Raw genomic sequence first — 21,613 nt, 5'->3', positions numbered from 1 at the left:
ACATGAGGTAATTGGACAATATTTTTTTCCTGTTTAAGGTGTTCCATCTTTCTGTATTTGTTTCTATTTGTTTGTAATTATCACATTTTATGTTTTAGACCTTGTTCTGAAGAAGAATTCAAAACCTGTTCTGGAAACTCTGTCATAAAAGAAAGAAGACACTTTAATATACAAGCTTCTCTGCGTAAACTGTATTCCATGTTGATGATGTTTAGAGCCAACACAGGTTCCTGTTTTGGTTGCTTTTCGCACTCTGTTCTCCAGATTCTTTTCCTTTAAACAGGCAGCCATAGAGAAGGGAGGCAGCCCACCTGTGGCATGGGGAATGGGATCCATCTTGGAACTGGAAGCAAGGATGTTTGTCATGTGGTGGAAAGGCCAGGTTCTCCATATGGAAGAGAACTTCAGTGACTGCATCTGTACACCCCCAAATTTAGGGCTTTATAGCTGTGATTCTGTTTGCCAGTGTTGTACATTTATGCACGAATGTATCTAGTTGCCTTTAAACCCCTTGCAATAGTGGCCACAATCTAAACTGGCACAAGGCGAATCATTTTCTGCTTGATTCTACAGTGAGGGTATTTGCATTAATGGCAATCTCTGTTGTCCAGAAGTTAGAAAACGTACCAGAATTCAGTTTTTTATTGTTAATGTTTGCTTTTGTCTTACAATTTTTTTTCTTTTTCTACTCCCTGCCAAGGACATGCTCTTAAACCACAGGTTGCTTCCATTTTTACATCACTTCTGGATGGGTTGAAAAAATTCTACATCACAAAGGTATTTTATTTTAATCTCACTATTTGTATGTTGGTGTACATCCTCACCCATGCTGCAATTAATCCTCCTTTAAAAAAAAAAAGAACATTAGAATGTCTGCACGCACGCAAAGAGAAAAGATTTATTTTATTTTATTTATTTATTTGGATTTTTATACCGCCCATTCTTTGCAGCTCTGGGCGGTTTACATGGAACATTGTATAAGTTTACATGGGACATTATAACCATCTATAACACACAAATTTCAATAGAACATCATAACACAATCTATCAAGTAACAGTTCACAACACAACATGAATAACAACAACACTGGGGAGATGAAAGAGCAAAGTGGTGGGAGAAAGCATATTCCAGTTGTGGTCGATCTGCCATCTGTGTTAGTTTAAAGAATACCACAGGGTAGGGAAGGAGGGGCAGAAATTTCTGAAACTGTGTAGAAGATTGTATATCTGTCTGAGTGGAATCTTCTTGGCCCTACAAGAGATGATTTAGGACTGTCCTTAAAGTAGTGGTTAAGAACAGCAGCTTCTAATCTGGCAAGCTGGGTTTGATTCCGTGCTCCTCCACATGCAGCCAGCAGGGTGACCTTGGGCTCATCACAGCCCTGATAGGGCTGTTCTCACAGAGCAGTGACATCCGGGCTCTGTCAGCCTCACAGGGTGCCTCTAGTGGGGAGAGGAAGAAAAGGCGATTGTAAGTTGCTTTGAGACTCCTTCTGGTAGAGAAAAACAGGGTAGAAAAACCAACTCTTCTTCTTTATTTCATTTTATTTTTATACCGCCCTCCCGGTGAGCGAGCAATTTATTAAAAAACAGACATTAAGAATTTAAATTTTTTAAAATTCAGTTAAAACAAATTAAGGGGCAACCTAGATTAAAGATCAGCATCAAGAGCCCCAGTTTAAACAGTATGATTTCCTAATTTGACTTCTGCTGGGATGGAGGAAGGCAAAGCGACCACAAAAACCCAGAGCTTTGGTCGTTCCTCGTAGAATCTCATGGCAATTGTTGACAGTGCTTCAGTTACAAGGCTTAATGGAAGTGTTGTAAAGCAGGGGTAGTCAACCTGTGGTCCTCCAGATGTCCATGGACTACAATTCCCATGAGCCCCTGCCAGCAAATGCTGGCAGGGGCTCCTGGGAATTGTAGTCCATGGACATCTGGAGGACCACAGGTTGACTACCCCTGTTGTAAAAGGACAACCATGCTACATCCGGCCAACATTTGACTTCAGGCGAATATGGCTATGGGAAGGCATTCAACAAAGTCTCGGCATCTGGCAATGGAATCAGGGTCTGGATTACTTTCAAGGGCTTTGCTACTGCGACTATAATTAGAGAGAACAAAGAAATGGAATTCCTGCACTCGGGGCCTGCTTAGGATACACCCACGCTAGATGCACATAAAGAGAAACTCATGCTTACACCATGTTGCCAAAGTAGGAAAAACAGTTTTATTTTAATTTTTAATTTATTTTTATTTTTATTTTTATTTCTATTTTATTTTATTACATTTTCTATTTTATTACATTTTTATACTGCCCTCCCTTGCGGCTCAGGGCGTTTTACAATGAAATTCATAGGACAGTACAGAGACTGTGGCACAGCCATGAACTTGCAACATTTCAACCCCACAACTTCAATGGTACAACCATTTACCATGTTAACGGTGGCTTGATTTTTCTAAGAGTGCTGCCAGGTCAGGAGTCGCCCTCTGCTGTTTTCTGATTGGGTGGTGGCAAGAAGGGCCCCTGCAGGCTCCCGTTGGTGCTCTTGCTTTTCATTAGCTGAAGCCCTGGTGGAAGAGCTCCACTTTGCAGGCCCTGTGGAACTGTTTTAGCACTGGCAAGTCCTGTAGGGACTTAATGCTTGACCTCATCAAAGCTCAGGCTCAACCTAAACACGACTTCTTTAACAAGACAGACCCAATTATTTATTTATTTGGATTTTTATACCGCCCATTCTTTGCAGCTCTGGGCGGTTTACATGGAACATTGTATAAGTTTACATGGGACATTATAACCATCTATAACACACAAATTTCAATAGAACATCATAACACAATCTATCAAGTAACAGTTCACAACACAACATGAATAACAACAACACTGGGGAGATGAAAGAGCAAAGTGGTGGGAGAAAGCATATTCCAGTTGTGGTCGATCTGCCATCTGTGTTAGTTTAAAGAATACCACAGGGTAGGGAAGGAGGGGCAGAAATTTCTGAAACTGTGTAGAAGATTGTATATCTGTCTGAGTGGAATCTTCTTGGCCCTACAAGAGATGATTTAGGACTGTCCTTAAAGTAGTGGTTAAGAACAGCAGCTTCTAATCTGGCAAGCTGGGTTTGATTCCGTGCTCCTCCACATGCAGCCAGCAGGGTGACCTTGGGCTCATCACAGCCCTGATAGGGCTGTTCTCACAGAGCAGTGACATCCGGGCTCTGTCAGCCTCACAGGGTGCCTCTAGTGGGGAGAGGAAGAAAAGGCGATTGTAAGTTGCTTTGAGACTCCTTCTGGTAGAGAAAAACAGGGTAGAAAAACCAACTCTTCTTCTTTATTTCATTTTATTTTTATACCGCCCTCCCGGTGAGCGAGCAATTTATTAAAAAACAGACATTAAGAATTTAAATTTTTTAAAATTCAGTTAAAACAAATTAAGGGGCAACCTAGATTAAAGATCAGCATCAAGAGCCCCAGTTTAAACAGTATGATTTCCTAATTTGACTTCTGCTGGGATGGAGGAAGGCAAAGCGACCACAAAAACCCAGAGCTTTGGTCGTTCCTCGTAGAATCTCATGGCAATTGTTGACAGTGCTTCAGTTACAAGGCTTAATGGAAGTGTTGTAAAGCAGGGGTAGTCAACCTGTGGTCCTCCAGATGTCCATGGACTACAATTCCCATGAGCCCCTGCCAGCAAATGCTGGCAGGGGCTCCTGGGAATTGTAGTCCATGGACATCTGGAGGACCACAGGTTGACTACCCCTGTTGTAAAAGGACAACCATGCTACATCCGGCCAACATTTGACTTCAGGCGAATATGGCTATGGGAAGGCATTCAACAAAGTCTCGGCATCTGGCAATGGAATCAGGGTCTGGATTACTTTCAAGGGCTTTGCTACTGCGACTATAATTAGAGAGAACAAAGAAATGGAATTCCTGCACTCGGGGCCTGCTTAGGATACACCCACGCTAGATGCACATAAAGAGAAACTCATGCTTACACCATGTTGCCAAAGTAGGAAAAACAGTTTTATTTTAATTTTTAATTTATTTTTATTTTTATTTTTATTTCTATTTTATTTTATTACATTTTCTATTTTATTACATTTTTATACTGCCCTCCCTTGCGGCTCAGGGCGTTTTACAATGAAATTCATAGGACAGTACAGAGACTGTGGCACAGCCATGAACTTGCAACATTTCAACCCCACAACTTCAATGGTACAACCATTTACCATGTTAACGGTGGCTTGATTTTTCTAAGAGTGCTGCCAGGTCAGGAGTCGCCCTCTGCTGTTTTCTGATTGGGTGGTGGCAAGAAGGGCCCCTGCAGGCTCCCGTTGGTGCTCTTGCTTTTCATTAGCTGAAGCCCTGGTGGAAGAGCTCCACTTTGCAGGCCCTGTGGAACTGTTTTAGCACTGGCATGTCCTGCAGGGACTTAATGCTTGACCTCATCAAAGCTCAGGCTCAACCTAAACACGACTTCTTTAACAAGACAGACCCAATTGGCTTTCCCTGCAGCTACCCAGCAGCTGCGGGAAAACTTTCCTCCAGTACGACACAGGGCCTGATCCAGATCAGTCCCAGAGCACTGCAGGAAGCGGGGCTGTAGCCTCCCGCATCCTGCAGTGTTTCTGAGCTAAAATGACATTGGAGGTGTTTTATTGTCCTTTTTCACAAGCACTAATGCAATGGGGTAAACAGATCATCCCCCAGGCCAATTTCAGCTTAGGAAAGCAAAGCAGCTTGAGGAAGAGAAGCAGAGATCTCAGTGCTCCTGTCATGGTCTGAACTAGGTCCCACTTTCCTTGGGGAAGGAAGAAGAAGAAGAATTGGTTCTTATATGCCGCTTTTCTCTACCCGAAGGAGGAGGCTCAGAGCGGCTTACAGTCGCCTTCCCTTTCCCCTCCCCACAACAGACACCCTGTGAGGTAGGTGGGGCTGAGAGAGCCCTGATATTACTGAAGAAGAAGAAGAGTTGGTTCTTATATGCCGCTTTTCTCTACCCGAAGGAGTCTCAAAGCAGCTTCCCAATTGCCTTCGCTTTCCTGTCTCCACAACAGGCACCCTGTGAGGTGGGTGAGGCTGAGAGAACCCTGATATCACTGCTCGGTCAGCACCTTGGTATGCCCAAGGTCACCCAGCTGGCTGCATGTGCAGGAGGAGCGCAGATTCGAAACCGGCTCACCAGATTAGAAGTCCACACTTCTAACCACTACACCAAGCTCCCCTCAGCTTGTAGTTTGAGTCATAATGAAACCTTGCAATAGAGAATAAATTCCGAATGGATATTTGAAAACCAGTTAATTTAAGGGATAAGGGCATTAAGTTGCTTAGCTGCAAAGCAGGCTAAAATACCAGCAATCCAAAAGTCGTGGTTGCTAAGGATAAATTTCTGTTTCCATACTCGAGCTGTATCAGTCCCGTTCCACAAGATGTGTTTGAAGCCTAACCCCAGAATCCCAACGCATTTAATCAGCTTTCAAAATTTGACTAGTACGTAGTTCAGGGACTGAGCGTTGGGGGCCAGGAGAGGGAGGAATGGGACCTTAAAGTGTCACGGCAGACAGCCCACATAAATCTAGTGTAAAGGCCTTTAAACCCAGATCAACATTTGTTGTGAGAGCCTGATCTGGCGGAGGTTTTTACTTTTCTTGACCCGTCAAAAGAACGCAAACTCTTTGTAGGTGAATAAAATCAGAGTCCAGTAGCACCTTTAAGACCAGCAAAGATTTACTCGGTGAGATATTGGAAGACCTCGGCCTGTTGGCCCTCAGTGACTAGCAGTTAAAACTTAAAGCACCCCAGTGATATTCATTCATTCATTTATGTATTACTTATACATTTCTATACCTCCCTCCCCCTGAGGCTCAGGGTGGTTCACATAAAACATAGGGATATTACAGTGTAAATGTATAATATAACATCAGAACAACAATAACACTAGCTACCAGGACTGGGGGCAACAAGAATTTTATAATAACAGCACTTACCACATTGACTTCTAACCCTGATCCTGTAGGAGATGGATTTGAATTCAGATCATGGGGAGGGGTTTGTGGGGAGCCCAGCAGATGCTGTTGCTTCGGTCCGCCTCAACCAGAGCGCTGACCACACTGGCCTAGTAGGCAGATTTGACAACGAGGCTTAAACGAAGTCTGTGACGTTGACAGCATCCCTCAAATATTCACGTCAGCAGCAGCCAGATGAGTTGGATGCCTAGCAGGTCAAGCGAATCAGGACCACTTTGCTTAACAGTGTGTTCACTGATAAGAGCCAGATTAAACAAACTCACATTTCTCTTCCTACTGCTTGCTTCTTACCCCTCGTCTCAGACAAACCTTCAAAATATACCTCAAACAGGGCTGGAAATGATCTCAGCTCTGTTCACATTCCTGGGGACTTTCACAGGGATGTCTTACACACAAAATAATGTTTATTTCCTCTGCTTTGTGCTCCAATTCCCCCCCCCCCAGTCAAATCACTGAGTTTTGAAGGCAAAAGATTGTTCAGAGGAGGTTTGCCATTGCTTGCCTCTGCATATCGACCCTGGACTTCCTTGGTGGGCTACCATCCAAGTACTTATTCATTCATTCAGATTTTTATACCGCCCTTCCCTACGGATCTGCGCGGTTTACATAAAACACTATCAAAATCAATATAACAATAACAATAACATACCAACTAGAACAGTATTTCAACAATAACTTTGACACTCGCTCAGTAGATTCAATTTCTCAGTCTGGGAGGGGGGACCTGTAGATGTTATAGGTCAGTCAGCCTCACCAAATGCAGCTAGCCAGGGCTCGCCCTGCTTATCTTCCCATATCAGGCTAGCCTGGACTATCCAGGTAAGAGCCACTTAACAAGTGCTTAAAATCGACCACTGTAAGGATCAAACACAAGTAGGGTGGGAATTAACATATTGTTGTCCTGTTATATTACTCAGAGCAGGATTTCATGAGGCCCTGGGGTTTCTTGACAGCCCGGGAAGTATTTCCTGATTTGGGTGGGAATTAATAAGTTTTTAATATATTTTGAAATTTGATAAACATTTATTGGGTGATATTGACCACATATGGTTATGTCAACTCCCCCCTCCCAAACACGGCCAATAATGGGCCTGGAGGTGGTGGAAAGGGGAGGAGCCTTGAGTGGGCGTGTCCACAGCTATGCTTCCCAACCGTATTCTGCACGATCGCACCACTTCTGGGGTTTCTCAAAGCCTGAAGATTGTTTCAGGGATTTCTCAATGCCAGAAAAGTTGAGAGAGGCCACTTTAGAGGAAGACTAATTTGAAAAATGATATGTTGGTGTACATGTTACTTTTATCTAACAAAACTTGCCCCCTTTTTCCGCAGTTTAAAGGATTTGATCCCAACGTATTATGCGTCGCCACCTTGCTTTTTGAGGGCAGCCGCGAAAAGGTCCTTCAGCACGAAAAGCAAGTTTATGACATTGCTGCAAAATTCGGGTACGACCTGAGCATTTTACCTTCCGATCCTTACTATTTGAAATGCCTCAAATCTTTGTGCAGTTGCAAGTGGAAACTGATTCAAGTGGTTAGCTGTGTTGGTCTGAAATAGCACAACAAGGCGTGAGTTTTCGAGAGCTTGCACTCTTCCTCGGACTAAGAACTACCATCAGGACAGTGGACTTTATATTTCCTCAGTTCATAGTCTGAGGAAGAGTGCACGCTCTCGAAAGCTCACGCCTTGAATAAATCTTTGTTGTTCTTAAAGGTGCTACTTTAAGGACTCTGATTTTGTTGTACTACTTCAGACCAACACAGCTAACCACTTGAATCAGTTTTGAAGTGGAAATTGGTCTTTGATGAAAGCCATGAAGTCATAGAAATAGATAGACAATTTCTTTGCCTAGCGGGCAGAAATGTAGCAGAGAAGATGAGATCAATTTGGACACACACACAGTTTTCCAGGAGTCGGCACGTGAACTTATTACTATAATGCTTTGAAATATTTTCATCCCCAAACCTTCCATCCTAGCATTACTGACTATGTCAATAAAATACTATGAAATAATATTTGGGGTTCCCTTTGGGGGCAGTGGAAGGATCCAGGGTGGTGGTGAGGAATTTGAGGCCAGTAGTGGGCCAGCAGTCTGACTCTTCCCACCGCAGCTGCATTTTCCTAGAGAGAGACATTGGTAGTAACAATCCTGGGCTTTCTTGGTGGTCTCCCATCTAGTGCTTGACCAGGTCTGACCTTGCTTAGCTTCCTGAAGGAAACAACAGCTTCAGAAGGAGGGCTGGTTGGGATAATAATCCTGCCCGAGATCCTTCTCCTGATCACATTCTGCCCTCCCCAGGCTCCACCCGAGATCTCAAATAATTTCTTCACCTAGAATTGGCAACCCTTAACCTAGAATTGGCAATCCTTCTCCATCTCTGGGAGGCTGAAAAGGCCTTCTCCTGGCCATGGGATTTTCCATTGCTTCCCCCCCTCCCCCTTCCCTGGTGGTCTTTCTCCCCGATGAGGACCCAAAGTGGCTTTTATAAAGGACTCCCCCCCCCCCCCCAGACTGAGATATGGCTACTGCACAACAACCAAAAAAGTGTAGGCAATATAGTGTGTTTTCAATTTGCAGTACACCTAAGATCAGGAAACAGGAGTGTGTTTGTGTGTGTGTGTGTGGGGGGGGGGGTGTCACTAGGATGTGGCCTGGGAGCCAGAGAGCCAACAGCCCAAAAGAGTTTGGCAACCACTGAAATAGACAATAAAAGAAAACGCCTAAATAAAGAACGAAGTCATTACTTTTGAGATGCTCCCAACTCAGGCAAGTAACTTCTGTGGCGTTAAAACAAACTGGTCCTAACCCGGGGAAGGAAGTCCGTGTTTTTTCAGATTGGAGGTATAATACTGTCCATTATTGACCGGAGCTGCAGCTGGAGCAAGCCTGTTTAGAAACGGAAATTGTCCTTAATCAGCAAGGGCTTGATTGATTATCTGTACCCCGCCTCCTGTCATTGATGGCTCTGTGCCGTTACAAAGGAACAGAAAACATTTCACTTCAATAACAAACTGAGTAATGATCGTGTGGTTCCGGCTCCATGTGGCTTGATTGATTGGGGAGGCCGATCAATGAAACCACCGGGTGAAGACGTGGCCCGAACCACAGCTTTATTTCCCAGCTAAACAAATTATTCGGCAAGTGACAATTGCTGCATTGGTCGCTTGCATTTTTTGGACATAGAGGTTGGCTACCCTTAACAATTGACCCTGCTTGATACTGTATTGTATAGAAGGGCCAGAAAGAATGTCCATTCGCAAATGGAATCTTAATACAGGAAGAGAAAAACAATGGGAAGTAAATTACCTTCTAAAAGGTGCAATTGCTTATTGATGTTCATTCACATCTTTTTTTAACCGATCTGCAATTAGGGAGGTGAAGCAGGAGCCATGACTGGTCACCACCAATGGATTTGGACCCAAGAGCCTTTCCAAAGGTGGAAGGATTTCTGCCTGCAGAGTGCAAGCTTGTTACATTCCTTCTCCCGCTGCTGCCCAAATTGCAGGGCGTGTGTGTTTAATTCGGAGCTACAACAAGAGGCGAAAGAAGTCACACACTATAGGCAAAGACGCATTCTGCCTGCAGAAACGCTCCATCGGGCCCAAGCCAGTATTTTAAAGAGGTGCTGTCTCTTTTAAGCAGAGTAAACTCTCTAAGCCAGGGGTAGTCAACCTGTGGTCCTCCAGATGTTCATGGACTACAATTCCCATGAGCCCCTGCCAGCAAATGCTGGCAGGGGCTCATGGGAATTGTAGTCCATGAGCATCTGGAGGACCACAGGGGTTGACTACCCCTGCTCTAAGCCATCCATGAAGACTGTCCCACTTAGCCGTTATTTCCTGAGTCTTGCTGCCTTTGCATTCTTTCTTTCTCTGGCAGTGGAAGAAAGCAAGTACAGCCAGCAACCCAAGAAGCCCATTGCGTTCTCTGACCATGACTCTGTAGTCCGTATTAAGCTACATGTCCAGCTGGAGGGAGGTCCTTCTCCTTCCAAGTCAATATGAAATGTAATAAAGACATTGGGGGAAGCCTGTCGAAACGCACTCGAATTGTCTGCACAGTCAGCAGAGCAGCACCTGCAGTTTTGCCCCTTGATCTTCAGGCTTGGAGGTTTTTTTTTTTGTTTTTTTTTTTTGGTTATCCTGATTTTTATGGCTAATGACGTAAGAGGCACGCTTGCTCCTTTCGTGGAAGTTGTCTCCTTGGCACCAGGAAGTCTTACTTGTGATCTTTCCCCAAGTTTGTAAAAAGAAAAGAGAGAGATTCATTTGCTGCAGTTTGAGTGCTAGCAAATTGTAAAGTCATTCCCCTATTCCGTCTCTTGCTGTCCCGGTGACCTACTTTTTTCTGTACTAAATTAGTAAAGAAAGCCAAGTCAGCCCAGCACACCACTGGTCATTTTAAAAAGAGAATCAAAGACAAACGTAAGGGATTCTATTCAGAGGCTAACGTTATGCACACAATTAGGCAGACAGAACACCTTTATTGAGATCATTCCATTTTTAAATGATTGACAAATACAGTCCCAGCAGATATCAGTATAATTATCCTTTTTCGAACTAAGATTCCATTGTTACTGCCACCACGAAGGTTGCCACCTTTTCTGTAACTGTGAAGTCTCGGCCAGCTTGTAATTTATAGATCAATTTCTGATCATTTGGACACGGCATTGGAACTATAATTGGGTGTTTTCATAAATTATTGTAAAGCTGGCAATGCAAAAGCTAGCAACCCACTCGACATCTACATAGCCTTTCTTGATAAGGTATTCTCTGGAATCGGCCATATAGGATCAGTGAGTTAGTTCTTGCTTGCATGAGGGCTTTCCTGGGCTTGAGATCAGGGTAATTCAAGCAGAAATCAGGTAAAATTCCAAGATACTGTATACAGGTCAACAGGAGGCACAGTATTTTCTAATAATAAAAGTATATTGTATATATAAAATAAAATATCTTTCAGGGTAAAGCTCTCCAGTCTTTAGTTTTAAAAATATATACGTCTTAAAAATTGTCACAGTACCAAAATGGCGCTTGTTTCAAGGCTATCAGTGTTGCTGTATAGCATGTGTGATTTTTCCTCCCTCTCTGATATCCTTCCAGTAAAATACATCCGTGCTCCTGAACTAAAAAACAAAGTCTGCAGTTCTATGATACTGGGCTGGTTCTCCATTTCCATGGTGTCTTTTGAAATGGAGACTAGCAGGAACTTTGTGGGTTGAGGCAGAAGTTTTGCATCTCTTAGTGTTGAGGTTAAGCAGAGCAACATGGGTACAAAATAAATGTTGTGATTGTATATCTACTATCCCACTGTGGTCTGTTCTCTTGTCCATCGGGTTTTTCAGTCATATTAAAATGTGTGCGATGGGATCCTAGGATCATGGGCAGACTTCCCTGTTGCAGTCCAGTGAGCCCACTGAAATTCTGCTCCCAAGGATCAGGGGACAACCCTCCTCAGCCAACAGAAGTTCCATTCTCCTAGTCTTAGCGGGGGCAGAACAGAATCTCCAAATCTAACCTGTTATATCCCAGACAGAATGTCCTCATCTCTGTCCACATGCCTTGGCTTGAAACTCTATTGCTGTTGATTGATTCCCGCTGCAGGTGTCGTATTCTTACGCTCTGAGTTGACGTTTTATCGCCCTTTCAAATTCTAGGGGTCTGGCAGCTGGAGAAGACAACGGACAGAGAGGTTACATGTTAACATTCGTCATTGCTTACCTCCGGGTGAGTGTCTCTTTTTAGAATAAAATAAAAAGCTTGTGTGTGCGCATGTTTTTTTTTTAAATGTGTGCCTAAGACACATTCTCTTGGGGAAACATCCACATTTCTGAGATGTTTGGAGCTCTGTGGCCAGATAGATTTTTACTTACCTCTTTGATTCAGTACTTGTACGCACCTTTCAGGCATTGTTCTGCATGAGGGCTCTGAGATAGGCTATCAGGTGCCAGGCTTGCTGTTCAATTGGCAGGTTCTTTTCCCCACTTGCCTAGTTTAGCACTAAAGTGGAACCACAAGAGGCAGCCCGGGTGGGGAAGAACGAAATTGAAGAGGGTACCTCAGCAATCCCTTTATTGATCCCACCAGTCCAGCTACCCCCGCAGCTAGAGCAGTGGGTATTGGCACCGGCCCAAGAACTAGATATGAGTACAAGGTAAAGAGCAAGATTGCCCTTCCTGTCTCTTTCATTGGCACCCTTCCATCAATAGAAAAGGGAGGATGTCTCAACTTTGCCTCCCCCCCGCCCCCACTGCAGCCTACTTAACCCGACTCTTATGCCACGCGGGTCGTGATTTGAGGAATCCTGGGGGGAAGCAGGGAATATCCGTGATCTTTGCATGGGTAGATAAGTGGATCCACACTGATCACTGGACCAGTGTGCAATTTTATACTGTCTAGCTGAAAAATGTCTGGCGGCTCTTTATATGTTGCTTTTATTGATCTACGGGCAGCCTTTGACTCAGTCCCGAGGAAACAGCTACAGACTAAGCTGATGAGTACCTCCATTGATCAGATCCACACTGACAGGTCTATGCAAATTGCTGTCTTAGGCTTGCTTTCTTCGCCTCCAGAGCCAGACCTAGTTCTTTAAATTGGGCTGAACCAACTTCCGGGGGTTGAGGGGAGGGATAGTTTTTAGTTGTGCACACTAGAAAAGTATGTGACATGTCTGAGAAGTTTGGGGAACAGTAAGCTTCCCTAAAGAAATACTTTTGTATCTGTGCAAAACTGGCTGGGATGAAAGTGACGATGTCTCGTGAGGTTCCCTTCTGGGTCCCATGATGAATGGCATGATTCCTGCATGAACTCTTACCACATAGACTACCACATTTGTATAAATGAGGGACTGCTTTTTTGCTTATGAAAAAGAAAGCTGTAAATTATATGGGGCGTTTCTTGACAAAGTTTAGAAAGTTAAAAAACAAACAAACCCAGAATGGCTGTTTACTATGCTTATGTGTAGCCTCAAAAGTAGCTGAGCCTTCAAAAGAGCAGAATTATTTGGTAATTTGTTATCCATTTGTTATTGAAATGAAAATAATGAATTTGGTATTTCTCAGAAAGAATACAGTCAATCTTCCCAGTGAGCACCAAAAATGACCTGTTATTTTCTCCTGATTAAAAATAACTTGGCCTTCATAGCAGGTCTGTCTTCTGCCAAATGGCCAAAGGTGCAAAGCATGAGGACCATTTGTTGATCTCTGTGATGTCCTCTTGACACATGTAGGTTGCCAGAAATGTAAACAGGTTACTTTAAAATAGTGTTGTAATTATGCATTGTGACACACAAAACTTATAGCAGTCTAAGCCTCTAGGTTTATAATAACCTTTAGGAATACTAACCTGAAACATTTTCTTTCTGGCTACTGTTAACAGGACGTGGGTATGGATTATTATTTAATAGGGGAATCATTTGAGACATCCGTTCCTTGGGACAGGTAAGGAGCGTGCTTTTGAACTCACTTTCTTGCGTCAGTCCTGTTTTTTCTGAGAACTTGCTTAGTGTTTTGTCTCAGATTTAATGTTCTAACATGGTGGGAGTTTTCTAGTGTAGCTAAGCATCACTAAAGTGGCCTAGGATAAGGAAGGTGGGATGGCACAACAACTTCCACCTTACCTGTCGACACTTGACCTAGCCACCATGATCCATGCAATGGTCACCTCCAGATTAGACTTCTGTAACCTGCCCTTGAAACTGCTGTGGAAACTCCCAACTGGTCCAGAATACAGTAGCTCAGGTCTTTGCTCTCCCAGTTACACCTTTGCTCTCCCAGTTGCACAGGTTCCAGATTAGAGACCAAATCTGGCTCAAGGTTCTGATACCTACTTTCAAAGCCCTAAACAGTCTGGGACTCTTGTATCTATGGGACTGCCTCTTCCCCTACGTCCCTCAAAGAGTGCTGAGAATGAGCTTTCAAAATCTGCTCAGGGTTCCTGGCCCCAAAGAGGTAAAACAGGCCTCAACCAGGGCTAGGGCTTTTTTGGCCGTGGCCCCAGCGTGGATTTCACTAGGCCCCTAGTGAAATCTGAGCCTTTAAAACAGTTAGAGCTGTTCCACCAGGCCTATGGCTGAGGACAGTAGCTGCTGGCCTCCCTGCTTCAGAATCCATCCACCCACCCATGGAAATCTGTCCAATATGGATTAACCATCCTTCGGTAATATCTAAATCGGAAAGAGGGAGCAGTTTTAGAACAGATATACTGTATGTATGCAATTTATTTTGAACTGATGATTGTTTTAACCTTGATGTTACCTGCTTTGAGCTGAATAGGGAAGGATGGGATATAAAAAATAAAATATTTATTTATTTGGCCTGGTTGAAGCCTGCATTAACAGCAGGAGTCATCTTATATTTTAGTTAAGCTTTTATAGTTAAGGTTTAATAATATATATTGTACAAGTTAAATTATTGCTAAATTGCATTTTATTGTATATGTTTTATGATTATGTTAGACACTGGGAGGGGCAGGATATAAATCAAATAATGAATAAATAGTTGAATTAAAACATGCAGTTGTACTTAATAACCCATTATAAGAATGAAACAGTAGCTAATTTTTGAACCTTAGCACCGGTCAGCAAATGAACTGCTTCCTCGTTTTATTCTGTCTCCCCAAAACCATTCCAATTCAGTCTCTCTGGCTGCTCCGATAACACTAGGAGGAACCTTTTTTAAAATGAGAAATTCTAGAATAATTTACTGGGTGCTGTTTAGGACATGAGAGAAGTTGTGGTGGAGGGTCTTCTTACCTATCATTTCAGTTTCTGCAGGTCCAAGATTTCTCCACAGTTCTGTCACTATAAGCCTGTAATCAGGGGTGAAGCCCTGGCAAAAGAGGGGGTATGTTAAAGCCAAAAGAGAGAAACCGATGCAAAGAGGGATCGGTTCTTATTTCTCAATTTCCTTTTTTTCCAGGGTTCTAGACCTCTGCAGAAATGTAAAGGAAAGAATAGTAAAAGAATGCAAAGAGAGAGGTGTTCAGTTTCCGCCTTTTGCTACCTGTCGGTAAGGCTCAGCAGTTAATGACCTCTCCCTTTTTAGTGGGATAGAGCCTGGAGGGGGTGGGAAAGGGAGGGGCCCCGGGTGGGAGTGTACACAGCTATGTTTCCCGACCATATTCTTCACGATCGCGCCACTTCTCGAAGCCTGAAGAATGTTTCAGGGGTTTCTCAATGGTAAAAGAATTGAGAAAGGGTGCTCGAACCTCTACACCAGGAGTAGTCAACCTGTGGTCCTCCAGATGTTCATGGACGACAAGTCCCATGAGCCCCTGCCAGCGAATGCTGGCAGGGGCTCATGGGAATTGTGGTCCATGAACATCTGGAGGACCACAGGCTGACTACCCCTGCTCTACGCAACACTGAAGATCTGATAAGACGCCAGGCAGCTTTTATGCATGCTTGGATTTACTATTTGCCTGGTAAAATATAATCCCGTTGAGGACAAGTCAAATATTCACTACTCAAGTGCCTCGAGGATGAATTTATTAAAACATCTAGGAAGCTGCATTCATGTTGTTGCATGAACATTCTGAGAATACTAGTGTTGCTTTAAGGAAACGTAATAAATAGGATACATTTAAAGAGAGGCTGTTTTGTTTAAGCCGTATAAAAAAGCACCCAGTTGTGCCTGCATTGAAGTCAGGGCTGTAAAATGGTAACTCCCATACCAAGTGCCCAGGTTATTGTATACAGTGGTTTTCAAAATAGTTTAGGAAAGCTGAAACCGCTTTGTGCCTTCAAACATTTATTTTGAACATATGGAAGAGGTTAGGGAATTCCCGAAGAGTAATCCTGCTCCTGTTGTGTTGATAAAACAGAACTTCCACCCCACAGTTAGTTCCTCATGTGCAAACTTTCATTATTACTGAAATATATTGCATTGTACATTTCCCCCCATGGTTTGACGAATTAGATCTAAAAGTTTGTTGCTGTTCTAATTTTGTTCAAATTGATTAGACAAACTCCTTATTAAAAAATACACCCAAAGCAACCTATGTATAGGGTCACCAGGTGTCTGCTTTTTTTTGGTGTCTGTCCTCTTTAAAAAAAAAAACTGATGAAAATGTTTCCCTTTGGAGTTGGAAGATTAGAACATTCCTAGTCAGTAGCCATGAACACAGTTTAAATAGGTTATTTAAAACAAATTTGTCATCATGATTTCCTTGTTTGAAGTAGTCAGTTGAGAAATGATCTTTGGTTGTTGTCTTCATAATGTGGTGACCCACACTAATTGTTTGTGTTATTTAGTCGCCCATTGATCGTGTTTCTTACTGATTTGTTTAAAATTTCTGTTCTGCCTCTCCATCCGTAGAACGCTGAAGGCAACCTGCAGGATAAAAACCGAGAGAAAATTGCAATTCGACCCTAAAAATTCAGGAATAAAACATAAAGCGCTAAGGATTGTTATGTAGTTAGATGCTTTCTGTGCCATGCTACTGTTGGTCATTCTCACTTGCGTTTTTGATGGGCTCACAGAGGATTTAGGATTAGATTCAGAAGATCTGTTTCCCTGCTTTGTGAAGGAAGGGAGTCCCACTGGGAATGAAGCCTTTGGACCTCTGTCCTCTGTCTTGAGAGCTTGCCTTTATTCACAGCACTGTGGTATATCTAATTCTTTCTAAACACAACAGGGTGACGCAGACCTATGATGCTGGTGCGTGTGTGTATTTCTATTTGGGCTTCAACTACCGAGGAATAAGTGACCCTATTCATGTTTACGAAGAAATTGAGGTAAGGTACCTATGTGTCACTCTCATGTTATTGATCAATAATTGCGGCCTCTTCGTGTCGTGGCCACATAGAGGTAGGAGGGGGTTTTCTACAAATCTGGGGGGAACCTTGGGTTTGCAGAAAAATCCGAGCATGAAAAAAAGAGAGAGGGTATTTAAAAGCAAAAAGCACAGGCAGTAGGGAGCGGGGAGATGAGATCTTGGGAGTTGTAGCTCAGCTGCCATTTTGAGGGTTGCTCAGACACCCCATAAACATTGTGGAAGGTGTCCGTGGCCACTAGTGACAAGGAAAATAAGGCAGCAGGGAAGAATGAGGATGGCAGTAAAAGCAGAAGGTACAGCAGGGGGAAGGGGGCAGTCAGTGGCAGAGGGTTGAGGGGGCATCTCCTGCTTTGCTCTCCTCCCACCCTTCTAGTAAATTCATGGGACACAAATCCATAATTAGCATCAGACATTAGTTTAAACTTTTACGTCAAGCTTCCTATATATGCAATGATTAGTTGGTATGGTATGACTGCCAATAAGGTTGTTCTTCTTCAGATAAAGTCTGTATTTTAGCCAGCCTTTGAAAAGCATTGCACTGTTTTGTGGCTGTTGCTGCTGCTATTGCTGCTGTTTTAATTTCAAAAAATTTAAAGCTTATCTCTCAATACACAGAGTCTACAAGATGGTAAAAGTTGCCATCTCATGTGCTTTTAGAATCGCAGGCAGAATCTTCTTGAGTCAGATATTGTAAATCTTGATTTTGCATCCATTTCTGCTTCGGAAGTGAATAAAAGGGGTTATATTGCTTGTTTTGGCCCAATTTGGATTGATGAATAATTTTGCTTTTTTTTTTCCCCCAGAGCGCAGCTAGAGAAGAAATCCTTGCTAACGGCGGGAGTTTGTCGCATCATCATGGAGGTACTGTTTGTTTGTATCTGAGCCCCCAACTCCTAGTTAACAATTTTCTGTAAGGCATTCCCAGATACTATTGTGTGTGCATAATTTGTGAACATTGCTATTCTGTTGCCACTCCTGCTCTGGGTTTTGCTTGGATTCTGTGGTTTGACATTGGTTCACTTGGGCTGGGCTCCCATCCCTTGCTTCAGTTTGTTTGCTTGCCTTCTTTGGTTGGACATTGAAGGGCTTGTGCTTGCCACATTAGGCTGTGGTTCTCCTGGGAATCTCTGGTTTGATTCTGGTTCTGTTGGGCTTGTTGGTTCCCTTTCCACTGAAAGGCTTTGGGCTTGTGGTTGCTTACTCTTACGTATTTGTGGCTCTCACCCCAACCCATAGGAATCAGTGCAGGTTGGCTTCAGGAACTTTGTTCAAGAGTCCATAGATTTGGACCTCTAGGCTCCCATTCATAATTTTTCCCTGGTACTCATCCCTACTGCTGATGCCTCATTCTGTTTTTTAAAATTCAATTAATTTCTTCATCTTTCTTTCCAATGGGGACTCAGAGCAGCTTACATCATTCTCCCCTCCTCCATTTTATTCCCACAACCACCCTGTGAGGTAGGTTGGGCTGAGTGAGCGTGACTGTCCAAGGTCACCCAGTTAGCTTCCACGGCATGAGCAGAGATTTGAACTCTAGTCTCTCAAAGTAACGTACTAGTCCAACACACTTAGCCACTACCACCATGCTGGCTGCCTAGCAGCAACTCCCTTCATTTTGTACATGATGCCATTCCCAAGGGCATCTCCCCTCTCACCCTGGAGCACAGAAGACTGCAACAAGAAAAGGGAAGGTGGCAAAGATCTCTTTGAGCTTCCCTCTTTTTATGGTTTCTGAGGATCAAGGCCAAAGAGGGTGCCCTTTTGCCTTCATTAAGAAATCGTCTTCTGGATAATCCCGGGTAGTTTCTAGGGGAACGTTTTTCTAAAGGGAAGCTGAGACAAACAGAGCTAACATCTGACAGGGTGAAGAAACCCGTCCAAGAGGCCATTGTAGAACTTACATGCATTTAAAATATTACAAATATACACACAGTCATACAGGAGGAAAAGAAGCACGATAATAATAATAAGAGTTGGTTCTTATATGCTGCTTTTCTCTACCCGGAGGAGTCTCAAAGCAGCTTACATTTGCCTTCTCTTTCCTCTCCCCACAACAGACACCCTGTGAGGGAGGTGAGGATGAGAGAGCCCTGATAATTCCTGCCCAGTCAGAACTGCCCAAGGTCACCCAGCTGGCTGCATGTGGGGGAGCGTGGAATCAAACCTGGCACACCAGATTAGAAGTCCGCACTCCTAACCACTACAAGCTGGCTCTTGATGTAATTAAAAAGGCTGTGTCCAGATGGCAGAGTACAATGCATTCATACGTTTTCCCTCAGCAGTCTGATTTTCCACAATCGTTAGCTTAGAACTAGCTTCCTAAGTCCCGTAAGCCAGTGGTCCCCAACTCGCGGCCCGCGGCTCCCTCTCCCCCCCCCTCCCGCAGTAAGAAGCTTCCCGGGCCGCAAGCTTGCGGCCCGGAAAGCTTCTTACTGCAGGAGGGGGGGGGAGAAGGAATCAGGCCCGCATCCACGCATCGCGCATGAGCGGCCGGGCCATGCATGCGCCATGCGCAGCCGAAATCACGCATGCGCGGCACTTTCGCGCATGCGCGCATGGCAGTTCTGTGCGGCATGAGCAGGCGGGCAGTTGTCCTGCCCGGTCCCCAGCCTCAAAAAGGTTGGGGACCACTGCCGTAAGCCACTGGTAGCATCAAGAAGGCTGAAGATGCAGTCATTCCCTTGGGCAAACGCAAGGCATTGTGGAGGAAATCCTAGTCATTCCAGAGCCTTGTGCCGCGGTTGCAAAAAGAAGTTTGAAGGCTATTTCTGCTCTTCCGTTGGTGCCATTCATCTAACCCCGTGCATTAGATTTCCACTGTCTCTTGTTCCTGAGCTTAGAATTTATCGTTTGGGATTAAACGTGGTTGTCCACCTCTTGGTTTCTTTTTTTGGATTGTTTCCTGACCTTCAGGCCTCGTCCTGACATTCTCAACTGTTGTTGTGTGGTTGTTTTTTTTAGTTCCTGTGTGGGGAAGGGCGGATATCGACGCAATTCCTCTTCAGCCTTGGCCCTATAATTGTGATTAATAACGGTTCCTTTTCGCTATCTGAAAACAGACAGCCTGGTTTGTCTGCCTACAATCATGTTGTGATAAATGAAGCTATTTTAACTCTGGGTTTGTGTATCAAATAAAACAGATGTAGTCTGGGGCTTGAGGCTATGAGGGATGTTAAAGCCCGTTTAACTCTCTCTCTTTGTGGCGCTTGCGATTTTTAAGGCAGGGACCGGACAGTTTACGTGGCAGAATTTATTCTAGAAACAGTGAGGGTTGAAATTTGTGCGATTGTGGGAAATGGCCCCGTTCCTGAGGGGGAAGACCTCGGCTCTGAAACTCTTAATTGCGAGACGCAGCCTGGTCCCCCAGCCACATTAGTCTTGTACTTATAATGCGAAGGTTTTCTTTTTGGTCATGGTTCACTGATTGAAGGACATATCATTTGTTTTGACCAAAGTTGTGTCGGAAGGCCAGCCTGACCCAAGAGGTAACCGGGTGGGTTTGGGAAACACGACACAAATGCTACACAGTATTAAATATGGATTTTAATGGGGTGAGGCGGGGAATTCTGAGGTAAAAGGGACTTTTGCTTTCCTTCCATGAACTTTGGCTTGCCTTCCTTGCTGATCAGAAAGGCAAAAGATGGGCAGATGGATGGATTGGATCAGATCGATCGAGGCTGCGTCCGAGACTTAGCTTGGCAAGCCCCATCTAAAACCTGTTTTTCCATGCTGGCTCCAACTAGCAAGTGTGCTGGTGTGGTGCTATTACAGTCCAGTGGAGCCTCATAGATATGCTGTAACTGGTGGTTTGCTGTCATGTGTCAACTGAAGAGCCCTCAGATTTAACGCAGGGGGTGCAGAGCAAAGGAGTAAGCATCAGGGGGTTTAAAGGTGAAGGTATCCCCTGTATAAGCACCGATTCATGTCTGACCCTTGGGGTGACGCCCTCTAGTATTTTCATGGCAGACTCAGTACAGGGTGGATTTCCAGTGCCTTCCCCAGTCATTACTGTTTACCCCCCAGCAAGCTGGGTACTCATTTTACCAACCTCGGAAGGATGGAAGGCTGAGTCAACCTTGAGTCGGCTGCTGGGATTGAACTCCCAGGCTCATGGTCAGAGCTTCAGACAGCATGCCTGCTGCCTTACCATTCTGTGCCACATGAGGCTTTTCAGGGGGTTTAAAACCTTAAATAATTTTATCAGTGGTCTTAGGCTAGTAATAAGGTAAGCAACCTGAATTGTTACGTTGTCCAAATACCTTTGGAATTCTGCCCAAAGCTCTGAGTGCATTGTGTGAATTCCCTGGTGATCGAAACATCATAGAATTTTGCCATCTTTATTGGGTTCCATTAGATAGAAATGATATAGAAGACTTTGTTGGCATTTAGGGACAAGATATGGAAATATACATAATCTGGTTATGCTAAAACAGTGTTACTCGGTTTCATTAAGAACTTGGAATTAATTCTAAAAACGTTACCTAAAAACGCCACAATACAAGAGGTTTGTGTAGGAGCAGAGCCTGTTAACAATTGTTATTTCATCCAGTTTAGATTGAAAAGTGGATACTGTATCGTTAATCAAAAGTGATATGCAGGGAATTTAAGACATACCCAAATAATATGGGGGAAGAAGGTCTGGGACCCTGACACCCATGAAGACACAACCTCTCTGCTATAGGGATGAAATAAAAATAACGTTTAAGATCTTTTCTTTCTTTCTTTTTCTTCTTTGCATCCATAAGATGTTGTTTCAAAATTGGCCACCAAATCTGTATCTCCAGTTCTGGTTTGGAGACCGAACATAAGCCTTC

The 21,613-nt window shown here is 43.8% G+C and overlaps 1 protein-coding gene across 1 annotated transcript in view; it reads left to right on the top strand.

The window, feature by feature from the left end:
• AGPS (alkylglycerone phosphate synthase) overlaps window positions 1-21,613 on the top strand; it is a 72,025-nt gene that overhangs the window by 41,535 nt on the left and 8,877 nt on the right. Inside the window, exons 13-19 of the mRNA XM_077319622.1 lie at window positions 701-777; window positions 7,359-7,471; window positions 11,681-11,750; window positions 13,401-13,462; window positions 14,942-15,031; window positions 16,659-16,758; window positions 17,603-17,660. Of these exons, the coding sequence (XP_077175737.1) occupies window positions 701-777; window positions 7,359-7,471; window positions 11,681-11,750; window positions 13,401-13,462; window positions 14,942-15,031; window positions 16,659-16,758; window positions 17,603-17,660 (570 nt within the window). The remainder of the gene's footprint in view (window positions 1-700; window positions 778-7,358; window positions 7,472-11,680; window positions 11,751-13,400; window positions 13,463-14,941; window positions 15,032-16,658; window positions 16,759-17,602; window positions 17,661-21,613) is intronic.

The sequence above is a fragment of the Paroedura picta genome, chromosome 2 (genome assembly GCF_049243985.1).
Source record: "Paroedura picta isolate Pp20150507F chromosome 2, Ppicta_v3.0, whole genome shotgun sequence".
NCBI classification, from domain to species: Eukaryota; Metazoa; Chordata; class Lepidosauria; order Squamata; family Gekkonidae; genus Paroedura; species Paroedura picta.
The sequence above is the reverse complement of the archived record's forward strand: the minus strand, read 5'-3'. Positions and strand labels throughout refer to the sequence as shown.